At 36.1% G+C, this 13,820-nt stretch overlaps 1 protein-coding gene across 1 annotated transcript; it reads left to right on the top strand.

Annotated features, from left to right (window-relative positions):
• Positions 1 to 784: 784 nt before the first annotated feature.
• On the top strand, positions 785 to 8,892 carry LOC763457 (eukaryotic translation initiation factor 3 subunit F). The gene is made up of 8 exons (XM_001199439.4): positions 785 to 933; positions 3,084 to 3,154; positions 3,727 to 3,806; positions 4,262 to 4,399; positions 5,034 to 5,125; positions 5,749 to 5,885; positions 7,452 to 7,565; positions 8,622 to 8,892. Exons 1-8 carry the CDS (start codon positions 822 to 824, stop codon positions 8,721 to 8,723), a joined length of 846 nt encoding a protein of 281 aa, XP_001199439.1. The 5' UTR covers positions 785 to 821; the 3' UTR covers positions 8,724 to 8,892.
• Positions 8,893 to 13,820: the final 4,928 nt, after the last annotated feature.

The raw sequence follows: 13,820 nt of genomic DNA, 5'->3' as shown, positions 1-13,820 counted from the left end.
ATAATTATACCCAGGTCTAAAAAAGTTCAACGGCGATCTTGGATTTTATTTATATTTTTTTATTTTTTTATTTTTTATTTTTTAAATTTTTAAATTAAAAAAAATGTATTTATTTTTTATTTATTTTTTTTAATCTTTTTTTTTTTGGGGGGGGGGGGGCTGTGCCCCCCTCCTCGTGGCTACGGGCCTGTTTATACCCTCCCTTCGTGAGTTTGATTGTCAGCCAGATCTGGAAAAGAAGAAGGAGGCTTACCCGGGCCGGTAATGAGAATGGTGGAAATGGAAAGAAGGAAAGTCTAAAATGAATACATAATTAAGAACGATGATGAAGAAACTGATAATGGAAGGGGATGAAGAAAGGCGCTTAAAGTAGGCCTAGCTGAAAGAAGTCAGAAGGAGCAAGAGAGAGAGAGAGAGAAGAAGAGAGAGAGAGGAGAGAGAAAGAGAGAGAGAGAGAGACAATGATGAGGGCTGGATTGAGGAGGGGGATCGGATCTGGTGGAGGAGGTGAATGGGATTAAGGAGGAGGTGTGATAAGGAGGGACCAGAATTAAGAAAGAAGAAAAAGAGGAAGGAAATGAAGCGGAAGAAGGGGAAGAAGAAGAAGGAGCCCAGAAAAATATGAAATCGAAGGAAAACAAAACTGAAGTTTCTTATCACTTTGAATATTCGTTTTTTTAAAAGGCCTTTTGCGCTGCATTACTGACCTCTACCACAGTGCGCCACTGATCTCTATTTCCGTAGAGATCAGTGCAGTGCGCTAGCATAGCCTAGCTGCATATATGCATGCATGCTAATTACCGTTGGTGGCAGCATTCAAAATGGCGGTCTCACTGAAAGTCGTGAACATTCATCCGGTAGTTTTATTTAGCATTGTAGACTCTTACGAAAGGCGGACAGACGATGCAGCACGTGTCATTGGAACTTTACTTGGTAAGTTTCACGATATAAATTTCATGACAATCAAGCATCGTTTTGATTTAGATTATGTGCTTTGAAATGAATGGCTTTTTAGTGATATGTGCCACACGTGATTGATTCCGTATGGTCCATGTGTACGTACATGTATGTGTATACGGAGACCGTGCGGTGTTGCCTGCGGTGTTGCCTGTGCTGTGGTGGTGGAGCTGGAGCGGTGCAGTGCAGTGGCGCTACACAGAACTGTACATTGAAAAATATCAGTCCAATGTCAGTAATAATCACTGTTTAATTATCAATGTGTAAGATGTCTAGTAGATCCAGTCTCATTCTAATTAAATCATTGACCTACATCTCATTGGGATTTGAATACAAATTACAAGGATGAGGAAGGACAATAAACAAAATGAAATGGGGAAAATGTGAATTGATGAAAATTATTGTTTGGCTGGCTGTGAGGCTGGGGCCCGTTCCTACAAACCGTCATAAGTCTAACTTCTTGACTAAATCAGCGTTAGTGAACAACTTGTCCGCTACGTGTTTCACCAAGCCCTCTTTGTCAAGATCAACGACAACATCCTGACTAAGGAGTTATGACACCTCTGACACCGTCGTATCTCTGTCATAACTATTTAGTCGATGGGCAGCGCCATCACATGTCATTTATTGGGTAGACTATGGCTGGCAAAAAAGGACAATAAATCCTCCAACTATGATTTTTCTACACATTCACTTAAACAGTGAATTATCGTTTTTTGTATTTGATAATCTCATGAAAATATGCCATGTTTGTATTTAAGGATTTTCCCACTTAAATAAACTGATTATCCGCCTTTATTTCCACATTGTAAACTCGTCGAAGGGATATGTATTTTGCCATGGCAGGCAAGCCATAGTTTGAAGTGTATTCTTTAGTTTTCAGACCCATATTAATGTCGAGATGAATTTTATTTCAATTATGCAAAGTGAATGGTTTAAACATATGTTTTAACGTTTGAAATATTGAAGTTTTGTAATTTTTATATTGTGCTGACGCCAAAAACATTGAACACAAATTTCATTACATCGTATTTTTTCAAAGAATAATATAAGGGTGTATTTTTATAAACTACATGTATCAAATGAAAATATTCGGGGGGTGCCCATCTCAACAACAAAACTGATTCACTGGTCATGTAATGAAAAACTCACAATTATATTTTACAAGTACTTCAATTGTTTAATCTACACAAATTTGGAAGTATATTGGATCTCTTATTTCTTGGTATCATTTTTAATCTTTTTATTACTAATTCATTTAAATAATTGCATTTTCCCTAATATTAATTTTGTAATAATCTGGTGGTATTGCGACTAAGGCTAATTCTCGGCTCCTCTTCTCGCGATAATATCGATCTCACGAGATACTAGCTAGTAAGCGCTTCGTGAAACGGTTTAGGAAGATCAGAGACATCTCCGTAGTTGGCGGATAAAGTTATGACTGTCTTGTCGTTGGTTTCTAGGAACGAGCCCCAGGGACCTAGAAGTCTATACACAAATACACACACCACACAATATCGCATAGACTGTACACAATCATGTCGATGCAGCTGTAAGCAAAGTTTGACACTAGACTTACAATTTGAATTTTAAATTATTCTTTTTAACATCAGTAAGTTGAAATAAATGTATTTTACTGCTATTTAGGTGTCATCAATTGTCACTAAAGTACTGATTTTGAGTGAAATCAGTTGAGTTTTGTACAGTGGTGTTTGAAATGTCGAGAATCAAAAGCACAGCTTTTACTACACAGCCAGGATAGTGATGCTCCTATGTGTGCATTATTCCTCCTTATTTCCTTCTCTGTTCTCCCACCCCTTCCCTCCACCCCTTCCCTCCACCCCTTCCTTCCTCTCCCTCATTCCACCTCCTCCTTCTTCTTGTTTTTTGTGTTTCCCTCCTTTTCCTTCCTACAATACATATAACATGTTGACATCAGAACTGAAATTCAAGAAAATTTGTTTTGCATAGACCCTTGTAAATTTTCAATAGGTCTAAGTCTAACTCAGTAACTGAGTTTATAATGATGGTTGTTTTCAGTCTGTAGAAGTTAGACACTAGAAGTATAGTCTATAAAACCTTCATGAATTATTTGTTGAATTATTTTTGTCTTCTTTGCTTACCAGGTACCTGTATTCAAGGGGTAGTAGAAGTCACAAACTGCTTCTGTGTGCCTCACAATGAGTCGGAAGATGAGGTAGGTTGATACCAAAAAACACAATAAAAATCAAACAAACAAATAAGCAAGAAAACACAATAAAAAACAGAACACAATAAGAAGAGCAACAACATTCAACAATAAAAACAAAACAAAACAGACACAGATTTTACTTTAGAACACACTCTAAATAGCTCCTGTAATCTCAACACAACTCTGGTTAAAAACCCACACAAACAAGAATATAAGTACATTTTATTTTTATTTTAAAAGCAGAAGCATGTAAATGTTGTGTATTTTGTGGGCTGCAAGTACATGTAAAATTTTCCTGTGTAAAACCGAATATTTTCTCTATGAGGTAGGTTTATAATTTAATCCTCTTAGAAGCTGATGATCCATTTTTGTACATAACTATCTCGAGATGAAGTCAGTGGACAGTTCGAGCCTGACATTGTATCTACGTGTAGTTGCTATCTACCTCTCATCCTAACTGAATGTTCCTTTCATTTTCACTATAGCGTCATGTGAAAAAATACTGTTCTTATTTCTTGAATGTTTGTACAGTACCTATTTTTGTTATTGCTTTTGTTTCTGATTTTGTTTCTCTTCAGGTTGCTGTGGACATGGAGTTTGCCAAGAACATGTTTGAGTTACATAAAAAGGTGAACTCATGGGAGAACATTGTAGGATGGTAAGTAGTATTCTGTTGGGAGTGTTCCACAAAGATTCTAAGTCCAAATCATCTCTAATGTCCTTTGGCAAGACATTGATCTACATTTGCCATACTCCACCCAGGTGAAGTAAATGGGTACCTGGTAGGAATTTATTCCTTGAAACGCAGCGCGCGTAACAGCTGCACTGCTAAAGCCAGGGTAATTATGCTGCATTATTGTAGAGCGCTTAGAGACTTCTGACAAAGTAAGTGTAAGGCGCTATATAAGCACTGTAATTATTAATTATTAAGTTGGACTTAACTCTAAGTTGGACTTAACAGTTATGGAAAGCCATTTGTAGCCTTAAAATGAAATTTATTTCAAAGCAAATATTCAAATATTTTAGACTTTTCATAAATTTCGCATCAAGGACATGAATCAACATTTTATGCCTTAATGTGCTTTCTGTTTTTCTCTTTTGACCTAAATAAAGGTATGCAACAGGACGTGACATCACAGGTCATTCAGTGCTGATACACGACTACTACTCAAGAGAATGTCAAAACCCGATTCACGTCACGGTCGATACAACGATGGTAGATCTTAATATGTCAGTCAAGACATGGGTTAGGTAAGAGCCAAATAGATAACATTGAGGTCACTCAAGAACTAAGAAATCAATGAGCCCATTTCAGAAAGTTTGTACTGTCATGTTCTATTATTGAGTTATTTTTTATTCAATATCGATTCTAATTTGAATTATATTCATTTAGTTCCAAGTGGCATATATGTGAAGTCAAATCAACTGATTTTGATTAAGATTTATGATTAGTGTCTCTCTTATTTTGTTCTCTTTGTTGTTGTTGCAATCTCTTTCCTTCTATCAGTTGTATTATTTTGTCATGTACATCTACCTTTTTTAATGTTGTGGCAGCATCTTGACAAATTTCCGAACTTTTAATTAAGAACTGACCATTTGTAAAGCCATATTTTACTAGAAGCACTGCAGCAAAATCCCATCTAGCGCCATCTCAGGTCAGCTGTAGCAGTATTGTGCTGTAACCCTGTAACTCTTTGCTTCCCTAGCTGTGCTGTTGGTTCTCGCATCAAGTCCTCTGTAGAAATTAGGTATTTGGTTTCGCACTGTTGGCAACTTGAACATGAGATGGTGCTGTGCATTAAACAGCTCGCTAGGGCAGAAAGTTCATCAGTTCCATACCGCTTTACACAAGTTTAATGCAGTTTTATTTGGTTTTCCACTCCAGGCAAAATATGGGCGTACCAGACAAGTCACAAGGCACTGTGTTCATTCCAATTCCCATGAAAATCTCCTTCCATCAACCAGAGAAAGTAGCAAGTGAGTATTAAGTGTCTCATCAGGGGAGTGTTTCACAAAGACTAAGATCAACTTGAGGTTGGACTTAACTATGGCAGGCCATTTATGCCACTGGTTACTCTCACCATTGGTCTCTCAATTATGATATTTAGATAATATTTTTGCCTTCAATAATGAACCATCAACAAAAGAAAATTCTTAAGATTTGTGACCACAATTTGTAAGTCCCCTGAAAAACCAATGCCAGGAAATGGTAAGAGAAAACAGGGGCATGAACAACCTCCCATAGTTAAGTCCAACTTAAAGTTGATCTTAGTCTTTGTGAAACACTGCCCTGATGAAGTTAATAATTGTGACACAGTTTTAAATACAAGGGACGGAATGAAATTTATATTAAACTGTATAGTCGAAAGCCTGAAAGAACTTGGGCTGGATTCTATGGAAAACGTGTGTTGCATGCCAGAATGAATTGTATCACCCGGAAAAATTGGTGGAAGAGCGATGCATAAGATAAAACAATTCATACTCAAATTTTCAATTTAAAAATTGCCAAATTAATATTTTGTTTAGGAAGGGAGATACAGTTTACGTTGATTTGGGTTTTTTCAAATCTTTTTCCTTCTTTTTCTTGCAATAATTTATAGTGGATGCGCTTATAAGGGAGACAGAACCAAACAGAAAAACCATTGAGTTGACGACTGATCTTCAGTACGTGTCTAAAGCCTCGGGTAAACTGCAAGAGATGTTGACAAGAGTGCTCCAATATGTTGATGATATCCTGGTAAGTAACATCATTTCGTTTGTTTAGAGTTAGAATGGCGCTAACCCATTAACAGACTTAATGACCTTCTGGCTATAAGGATATGATTTCTCAGTTGTACGATTTCATTTTCGCCTTCTGAAGATGGAATTGCAAAAAACAGTGATACAAAATTCTAACGTATGAGACTTTTGTTTATCTATAGTAGTCATCAGAAGACATGTTATGATCCTACACTAACCAAATTTCTTATTTCAAACACATACCGAACATTATACGTAGCCCGAAACTTTGCACTAATCCCAACCTAAACCGTACTGCGACCCTAAACCAACTATATATAGTTGAAGAAATATCCTGTAGCAGTCGCTATGACAGCAAACATAGGGTCGCCCATTTCCTTCATTAATTGGCGCAACAAGCCAAAGTCCTCAAAAAGGCAGGAATTTTAACAGAATTATTTAGATGTTTTTTGAATTATTTAGTTATATGGAAAGATATGGTGAAGAAAGATAGTAGCAAGGTTGGTCTAAGTGAGGAGGATGCTTGAGACAAGAAGAAGTGTCACCTTGGCGCGAAAGTCAGTTACCCCTTGTATGAGGGAAAATACTGATTTTGATAAATAATGATGATATGATACAATAATAATTCTACATTTATATTGCGCACAACTTTGCCAACATAATGGCACTCTTGGCGCACAGATCAACAAATCAAATACATTATAAGAATATGGTCAACAAATCAAATACATTACAAGAATATGGTCAACAAATCAAATACATTACAAGAATATGGTCAACAAATCAAATACATTACAAGAATATGGTCATTAATAAAAAAAATTAACAAATTATATTACAAAATGAAAAGGTGACAAATGGTCAACATAACTACAGATGTACTACTAATAACCAAAAGTTATACAAAATATTCTTACTCAGAAAATAATCCTAACATTAACAGGCTTAAAAATGCGTGGGGTCAGTTTTGAAACAGGGTAGAACAATCATTCACTTGCAGTACTATTAGAAGAGCGTCTGTATTTCTCATTTCCATTTCACGACTCGATTCAGTTTGTTTATTCATTTTGTAAGAGAATTAGACTAATTTGTACAGGATACAAAGCTTCACATATATGGCACGTCATAAATATGTGGACTATGTACATGTAAGTGACCGGTTTTAAATGACCTGGGAGGTGTTTCACAAAGATCTTATGTCAAACTTAACTCTAAGTTGGACTTAAAAATTATGGAGAGCCATTTGTAGGCTTAAAATTGAAAATATTAAAAAGTGAAAATTCAAGTATTTTAGACTTTTTATAAATGGCACATCCAGAACATGAAATCTCCTTGATAATAGAAAATATGAATGATTTGAATTATAATTTTATCCCTTCTAAAACAACTTTTACAAAATATTTTCATAGATGCTAATGGCTTTCCATAATTGTGATGTCCAACTAAAGAGATAAGTTCAGCTTAGGATCTTTGTGAAACACCCCACTGGGCACCCTACTGAATACGAGCTATAATCTCACTAGTTACTCTCTCTCTCTCTCTCTCTTTGGAATCTGACGTACAGAGTGGAAAGATTCAAGCCGATAACCAGATTGGCCGGTTTCTGATGAATCTAGTTTCCAACGTTCCTAAGCTGCAGCCTGATGAGTTTGATGAGATGCTCAATAACAGTATGAAGGTAAGATCACAAACATACAAACTCTTGCTATAACATGCATTGATTAGTAGTACATTTAAGATTTATTCAAGATTTATTCAATATTTATCCAAAATTTGTTCTAACGTAATACATATCTTTGTAAGTGGATGGCTGATTTGCAAAATGTAGATTAATCTACATTAGCCAATCTTCACCTGTGTGAATTAAATGGGTATCCAGCACAAAGAAATTCCTTGAATGCTTTAGTCCCTTATCATGAGGGTTGCCCTACAGCTGGCACTATAACATGATACTTTGTATCATGCGAAGTAGAGTTTATTCATATAGTAGCTGTGCTATATAATAATTGGACATAATCTTATTATTAATACAATGTCATATGCAGAGTAGACCGTTTTTGTATTGTCATCAAATTAATGCACAAATCTGTGGTAAAGAGAAAGTTGAGTTCTGGGAAGAGGTGAAAAGTAATTTGTGAGCGTCATCATTGTATTATGGAAGTGTGGAAGAAAATCAGATACAAAATGTTCCCTGAAAAGCATTGCTCTTCAAATGCCTTAATAATTCTAAATAATGGCATGTAACATAAAAATCGGGCCGTTTTTTGTGCCACATTTTCCTGTAGTCCCATATACATCTTTCTGTGTATAGTGCTTGTAACTTTACCAAGACCGGACCAAATTTCTTATCATTTTGATGATTCCAGAACCTTGCAGTACACACCAATACTTATATGCTAGATGAACAATCTTTTCTGTTCAATTCCACACCGTTTCTTTTACAATGCAATCGCACGACCAAAACTCAACTTTATCTTGAAGTGCCTTGTTACAAATTGTTTCATTCCCATGTTACAAATACTGGTATTTCAATAGTCAGAATGCTGATTGCATATATTTTTGGTTGCTAGGTAGGGCAAGCCATAATGTTTGTTCTACCTAGCAACAATTAATGTTCGCAATTTGCATTTTGACTATCAAGATTGACTCATTAGAGTAACCTATTACTTGTTTGTATTTCATCTCTCTCATGACATGTATTTTTCTTTTCTCTTTATTTTTTATTTACACATAGGATCTTCTGATGGTAGTCTACCTGTCCGGTCTGATTGAGACCCAGCTCACTCTCAACGAAAAGCTTACGTTATCCAAAGCAGCTAATGCTGTTGCAGTATAGAGCCCAAACTCCTGTAATATAATATGGTGTGAGATTGTATGTCTGGCGACAATTCGAGGGTTCAGTGACACAAAGACGCAAATCCATATTTTGCCAAAATGAGTATTTGACATCAAAATGTTCAGAAAAATGTGGGCTTGCCAGGAAACGCAAAGACTTAACTCCACCCAACATTGAAGTCTGGCTAGTGAAACATATATTTAACTCCTCAAGGCCCAAGTGCTCAACGGCACATAAACCACTTTTTCTCAAAATGGCCAAAATGGAGTTACATCTTGTGTCCCTGACCTCTCGAACTGCTCCATGGTCGAACTCTGAATAGGACATTTTTGTGATGTAGTCAAATATAATGCACAAAGTGCCTTGTTACAAATGATTTTATTCACCTGTATTCACAAGTAGTTGTATTTCAATAGTTGGAATTACGAATTGCATACATTGCATGTTGTTTGTCATACCAAGCATCAAATAATGTTTGCAATTCACATTCTGATTATTGAAAAACAATTATTCACAATATGTGAATGAAATAGATATAATTTGTAACGTAGCACTGAACAAAGATTTGTGCATTTAATTTGATAACATTACACAAATAGTTTCTTGCTAATCTCAACCCCTGATCCAACCCTATAGCTAAACCTAATCCTAAACCTACCCAGATTCCGCACTTCAACCCCAGATCCGAAATCATTCCTAACCTTAAAAGTGACCCTGAACCTACTGTAAAATTAGAAACATTTATGACAAGAAGCTTTTGTAAAGGGATAGAGGCGGCCATTTCAGCAGCAAGAAAATGTGTAAATGTGTAAATTTTTCTGTCGTAATGAGCATGATTTAATCATTAAGTGGCACAAAACTTTCAGGAATGTTTGACCGCTCAAAGGTCTTAAGCTTGGGAAAAGTTTCTGGGTGTGTCAAGTAACTAGGGCCCTGTTTCATAAAACCTTTTTTCAATAACAAGTTTCAGTTACTGTTATAAACTACTGTTACATGCTACTGAAATCATGGCATTTGATTGGCTAAGAGCAAATTTGTCATAGAAATGTAGCATTTGTTATTGATAACAAGCTTTATGAAACTGGGACCCAGAACCAAATTTCAAACCAATCATCGATGGAATTAAATGTTCATTTTATTTGAGGAAAAAAAAAAGGGAACAAATATCATTGATAACTATAATTCAAGTAGTATCATTCACAAGCCTTAAAATGCTATCTTTATGTAGAAAATCAGAAACTGCATTTAAAAATGAATGAGTGTGCAGACATGGGAACCTTTGTATTTGCAATGTCAAAATGACGTAGCCACCTTTTCTTGTGAAAATGCTTGAATATTTATGACATTTACGGTAAACTTACTTTCTAGAATAAAAGGAATTGTATGAGATCAAGCAAAAGACAAATTTATGATGGAAATTTCTTGTCAACTTCAAGTGAAATGGCAGACATAGGGTTCCCATTTGTACAGTTATCTCTCTGGTATATCTTTGTTTACGTTAAGAAATCTGCTTTTCATAACAAGGCAAACGTTGCCAAATCTAATAGCAGATAGTTTCAGTGGTGGTCAATAAAGAACAGGTTATCATATAATGTAGTCCCAAACATTACCACATGCTATCTGAAATTATCATTCTTTTAATTTCTTGTAGGCTATAAATTAGGCCCAAACTCCTTTTTCATTTCTCACTAATAGGAATTATGTTTTGAAATATTCTCAAACCTTATACAATTATGACAACAAAATTTAGTTGTCAGACTTGTCACAGACACAAAATTATTCTTAATGCGTACAAAGCTTTTGGAGGTAGTATTTTTTTCTCCCTAACTTCATACCATGTGTGCTGGTATGCAGATCATGTTCAATTAATACATGTACCTTTTCGTTTTCTATTCCAAAATACAATTCTCTCTTCTACATTTATTAATCTATGCTATTTATTGTGTCATTTGAATCCATCAAAGAAGAAGAAAAGAAAGAAAACAAATATTTTAGGAAGTTAGTTTAAATAACGTTATGTTCTTGTCAGTCTTCTAAAAATGTCTTGGAAGTGAACTAGGTCTGTCTCCAATGCTTGAGATAAGATGCAAACATATCTTCAAATAAAAAAGTAATTACGTACTAAATGTACATATAGTTCAATCTGTGTTTCATGCTTTCTTATTTATATATATGGGGGAGAGATATGAGAGGTGGGGGGGGGGGGAGAACTGAGAGAGAGAGAGAGAGAGATGAGAGAGAGGGAGAAAGCGAGATAAAGGAGGGGATGAGCGAGAGCGTGAGAGAGACGGGGAGGGGGAGTCAGAGAGAGAGAGAGAGAGAGATAGATGAGCGCGCACGCGCGACAGAGAGTGATGTTTCAAAGAGTGTATATAAACCATAAAAAAGAGAAAGAGATACGAAAATGCAAGTAATATACAGTGCGTCCCAGAACCCTCCCCCAGAATTATCGATGTTTTATCATAACTTAAGTCACATTCATAATTAATTAATGACACATAATTTGGAAAGCTTAGATCCTCCTCTTCCATTCGATGCAAGTCATGTGATGCATTTTTCACGCATGAGTGATTAAAATGAATTTGAAGAGAGGAAGCCAAAAAGTCATTTGGCGGACGGTATCTGAATTTCAAAGAGAAAATCACATTTCTAAAAAGTTGAGTTTCTGCCCTTTCATATGAAACCCCAATCAGGAAAAATGAGCAAGGAATGACAAAATTCTGTTTGTTTAAAGTAGTGCTTGCATTTCCATAATTTTATCAAACAAATTCGTTTTCACTGGCTGCCTGCCGTAGCAACAAGCAGAATTGACAAAAGACTTCAATCCGTTTCGTTGACAATCAGTCATGCATTAAGTCTTTCGTCTACGACTGATTGTCTACGAAGCTATAATGTTCAATTGAAATATTATAATTATACAACAACGTTTTCTTAAACGAAAAGCAATGCAAAAAAAATCAAAAAAAAAACCATTCTTTTATTACGAGGATACCAAATACTTTGTATATATGTTTATACATGTTCTTACTTATTGTTTATTGTTGTTGTGAATTTATGTTCAAGATTTTGTTGTTAATATTATTATCATATATATATTTGTTAAACTATAATGTCCCCGGCCTCATTATGTTTAACAGAGCCTCATGGAAGACCACCATTATTGGTGATAATGAATCACCCTGTCTAAATATCAGAAATAAGCGGACACTTTTTTTTTTTTTTTTTGGTCTCAAAATTTCAAAATTGGACATTTTCTTCGTTGGGGGGGGGGGGGGGGGGTAAGGTCACCTTATTTAGGTTAGCCGTGGGTATAATTTTTTTTTTTATTTTTTTTTATTTTAATAATAATAATAAAAAAAAACCCAAAGGGAGGGGGGGGGGAGTAGTTTTTTTTAGGGGGGTTTACATACATAAAAATACCAAAGGGGGGTGTTTGAACCCCAAACCCCCCCCCCTCTGCGTACGCCCCTGATTTGATGTATAAAACCCCTAAACTTCTATTTTTTTTGGAAGAAAAACAAATTATAGCTCACTACCCCCCCCCCCCCCCCCCCCCCCCCCCCCCCCACTGAGCTAAATATTTGTCGGCACGACTAATCCTAAATAATCCACCCCTAATTAATCCTGGATCCGCGCCTTTAATGAAACGTCCATTGCAGCAATGGGGCGATGGAAGAACTTAATTTAATTTAACTTAATTTAATTAAGGAACTTTACATAACTGACACGAACGAACGATTCGTATGTTGTTCGCTGCCAAAGATTTTCTTGTTTTTAAAGATTTTCTGTGTTTTTTTTAAATATCATTTTTGAACATTTCTTCCATTCCCCAGAAGGGGCCGTTAAAGAAATACAAATCATTGTCATTGTCATTGCTACAATATAATTATGTACGGTTTCTGTTGCCGTCCAGGGAGGTAGGATTTACATTTAAACCTAAACTTAAAGGTGAAGATGATGTTCTATGGCAATGTAGAACACATATTACGGCTGACTACTAAAAAAAAACAATTATTCTAAAAATGAACAGGTGACTGAAATAATTTGTAACAGACATGAAGGCAGGCTTATACTAAACACTCGGTTCGCGGCTTGTTGGAAAACACTCTGGTCACGGCTGGCTGGGCCATTTTTGTTTGTAATACTAAAATCGGCCCTTCACGCTGGTAAATTCTTATTTTAGATTAGCGACTATTTTTAACCATTTTTCAATGGGGGTGCGTGGGGAAATTTACTTTAAAACAAAGTTGGAAGCAGCAAGCCGTGACCCGAATGTTTTCCAGCGCGCCGCGACCCGAGTGTTTAGTATAAGCCCCAAGGCATTTGCATTTAATTTGGTTATATTGGTTGGGACGAAAATGGCCTATTCGTAAGTAGGGGCGAATTTCAAAGTTTTTTGGTGGTGCAGCCCCCATGCCCTCTCCCCACCCTACACCTATTCTGCAAGCACAGACCCTAATTTGACACTTTATCAAAAAATTATTGTGCCTTGAGAGAAGCCAAGCCCAGCTGCCTACTGATACCTACTGGCAGACAGATTCAGACAAAAGATTGAAATGCATCGAGATCACCCTGTCATATTAAACGTTAAGCCCAGCTGGCAAATGGAACTTTTGAAGCTCCAATAGAATAACAAGCAATTTGGATGCAGAACAGAACTTATCAAACATTGTATACTATCGAACCCTTCACTATATCTAGTTCCCCCCCCCCCTTGGAAAATTAATGCTCCAAACGTGTCGATAGAATTAAGCGAAATAGTGAACAAACATGAAAACCCATTTCATTTACTTCAACGCAGTTTAGAATTGATCAGTACCAAATGGCCAATACAACTACACATCTATACAGATGGGTCAAAGGTTCCAAATCTTGGAATAAGTTTTGCTTCTTTTTATGTACCAGCCTTTTCCTTTCAACAAGCAAAACGATTGGCGGATCACACATCATCTTTTAGAGCCGAACTGGCTGCAATTCTCCTTGCGCTTAATTGGCTAGAGAACCTTAATGTGTATGTTGGCATTGTTATTTTTTGTGACTCCATAAGCGCCCTGCTCGCTATAAAGGATGAAAAAGCTATTACATTTGTAACTGAAA

Source organism: Strongylocentrotus purpuratus, unplaced genomic scaffold (assembly GCF_000002235.5).
Source record: "Strongylocentrotus purpuratus isolate Spur 01 unplaced genomic scaffold, Spur_5.0 spur5_scaffold_1, whole genome shotgun sequence".
NCBI classification, from domain to species: Eukaryota; Metazoa; Echinodermata; class Echinoidea; order Camarodonta; family Strongylocentrotidae; genus Strongylocentrotus; species Strongylocentrotus purpuratus.
This window is presented reverse-complemented; position numbering and strand designations above follow the sequence as displayed.

Coding starts and splice junctions, on each gene's coding strand:
- LOC763457 (XM_001199439.4), top strand. CDS start 822: ATGGCGGTCTCACTGAAAGTCGTGAACATTCATCCGGTAGTTTTATTT. Junction 5,886..7,451: donor AATATGTTGATGATATCCTG/GTAAGTAACATC, acceptor TCTGACGTACAG/AGTGGAAAGATTCAAGCCGA. Junction 7,566..8,621: donor TGCTCAATAACAGTATGAAG/GTAAGATCACAA, acceptor ATTTACACATAG/GATCTTCTGATGGTAGTCTA.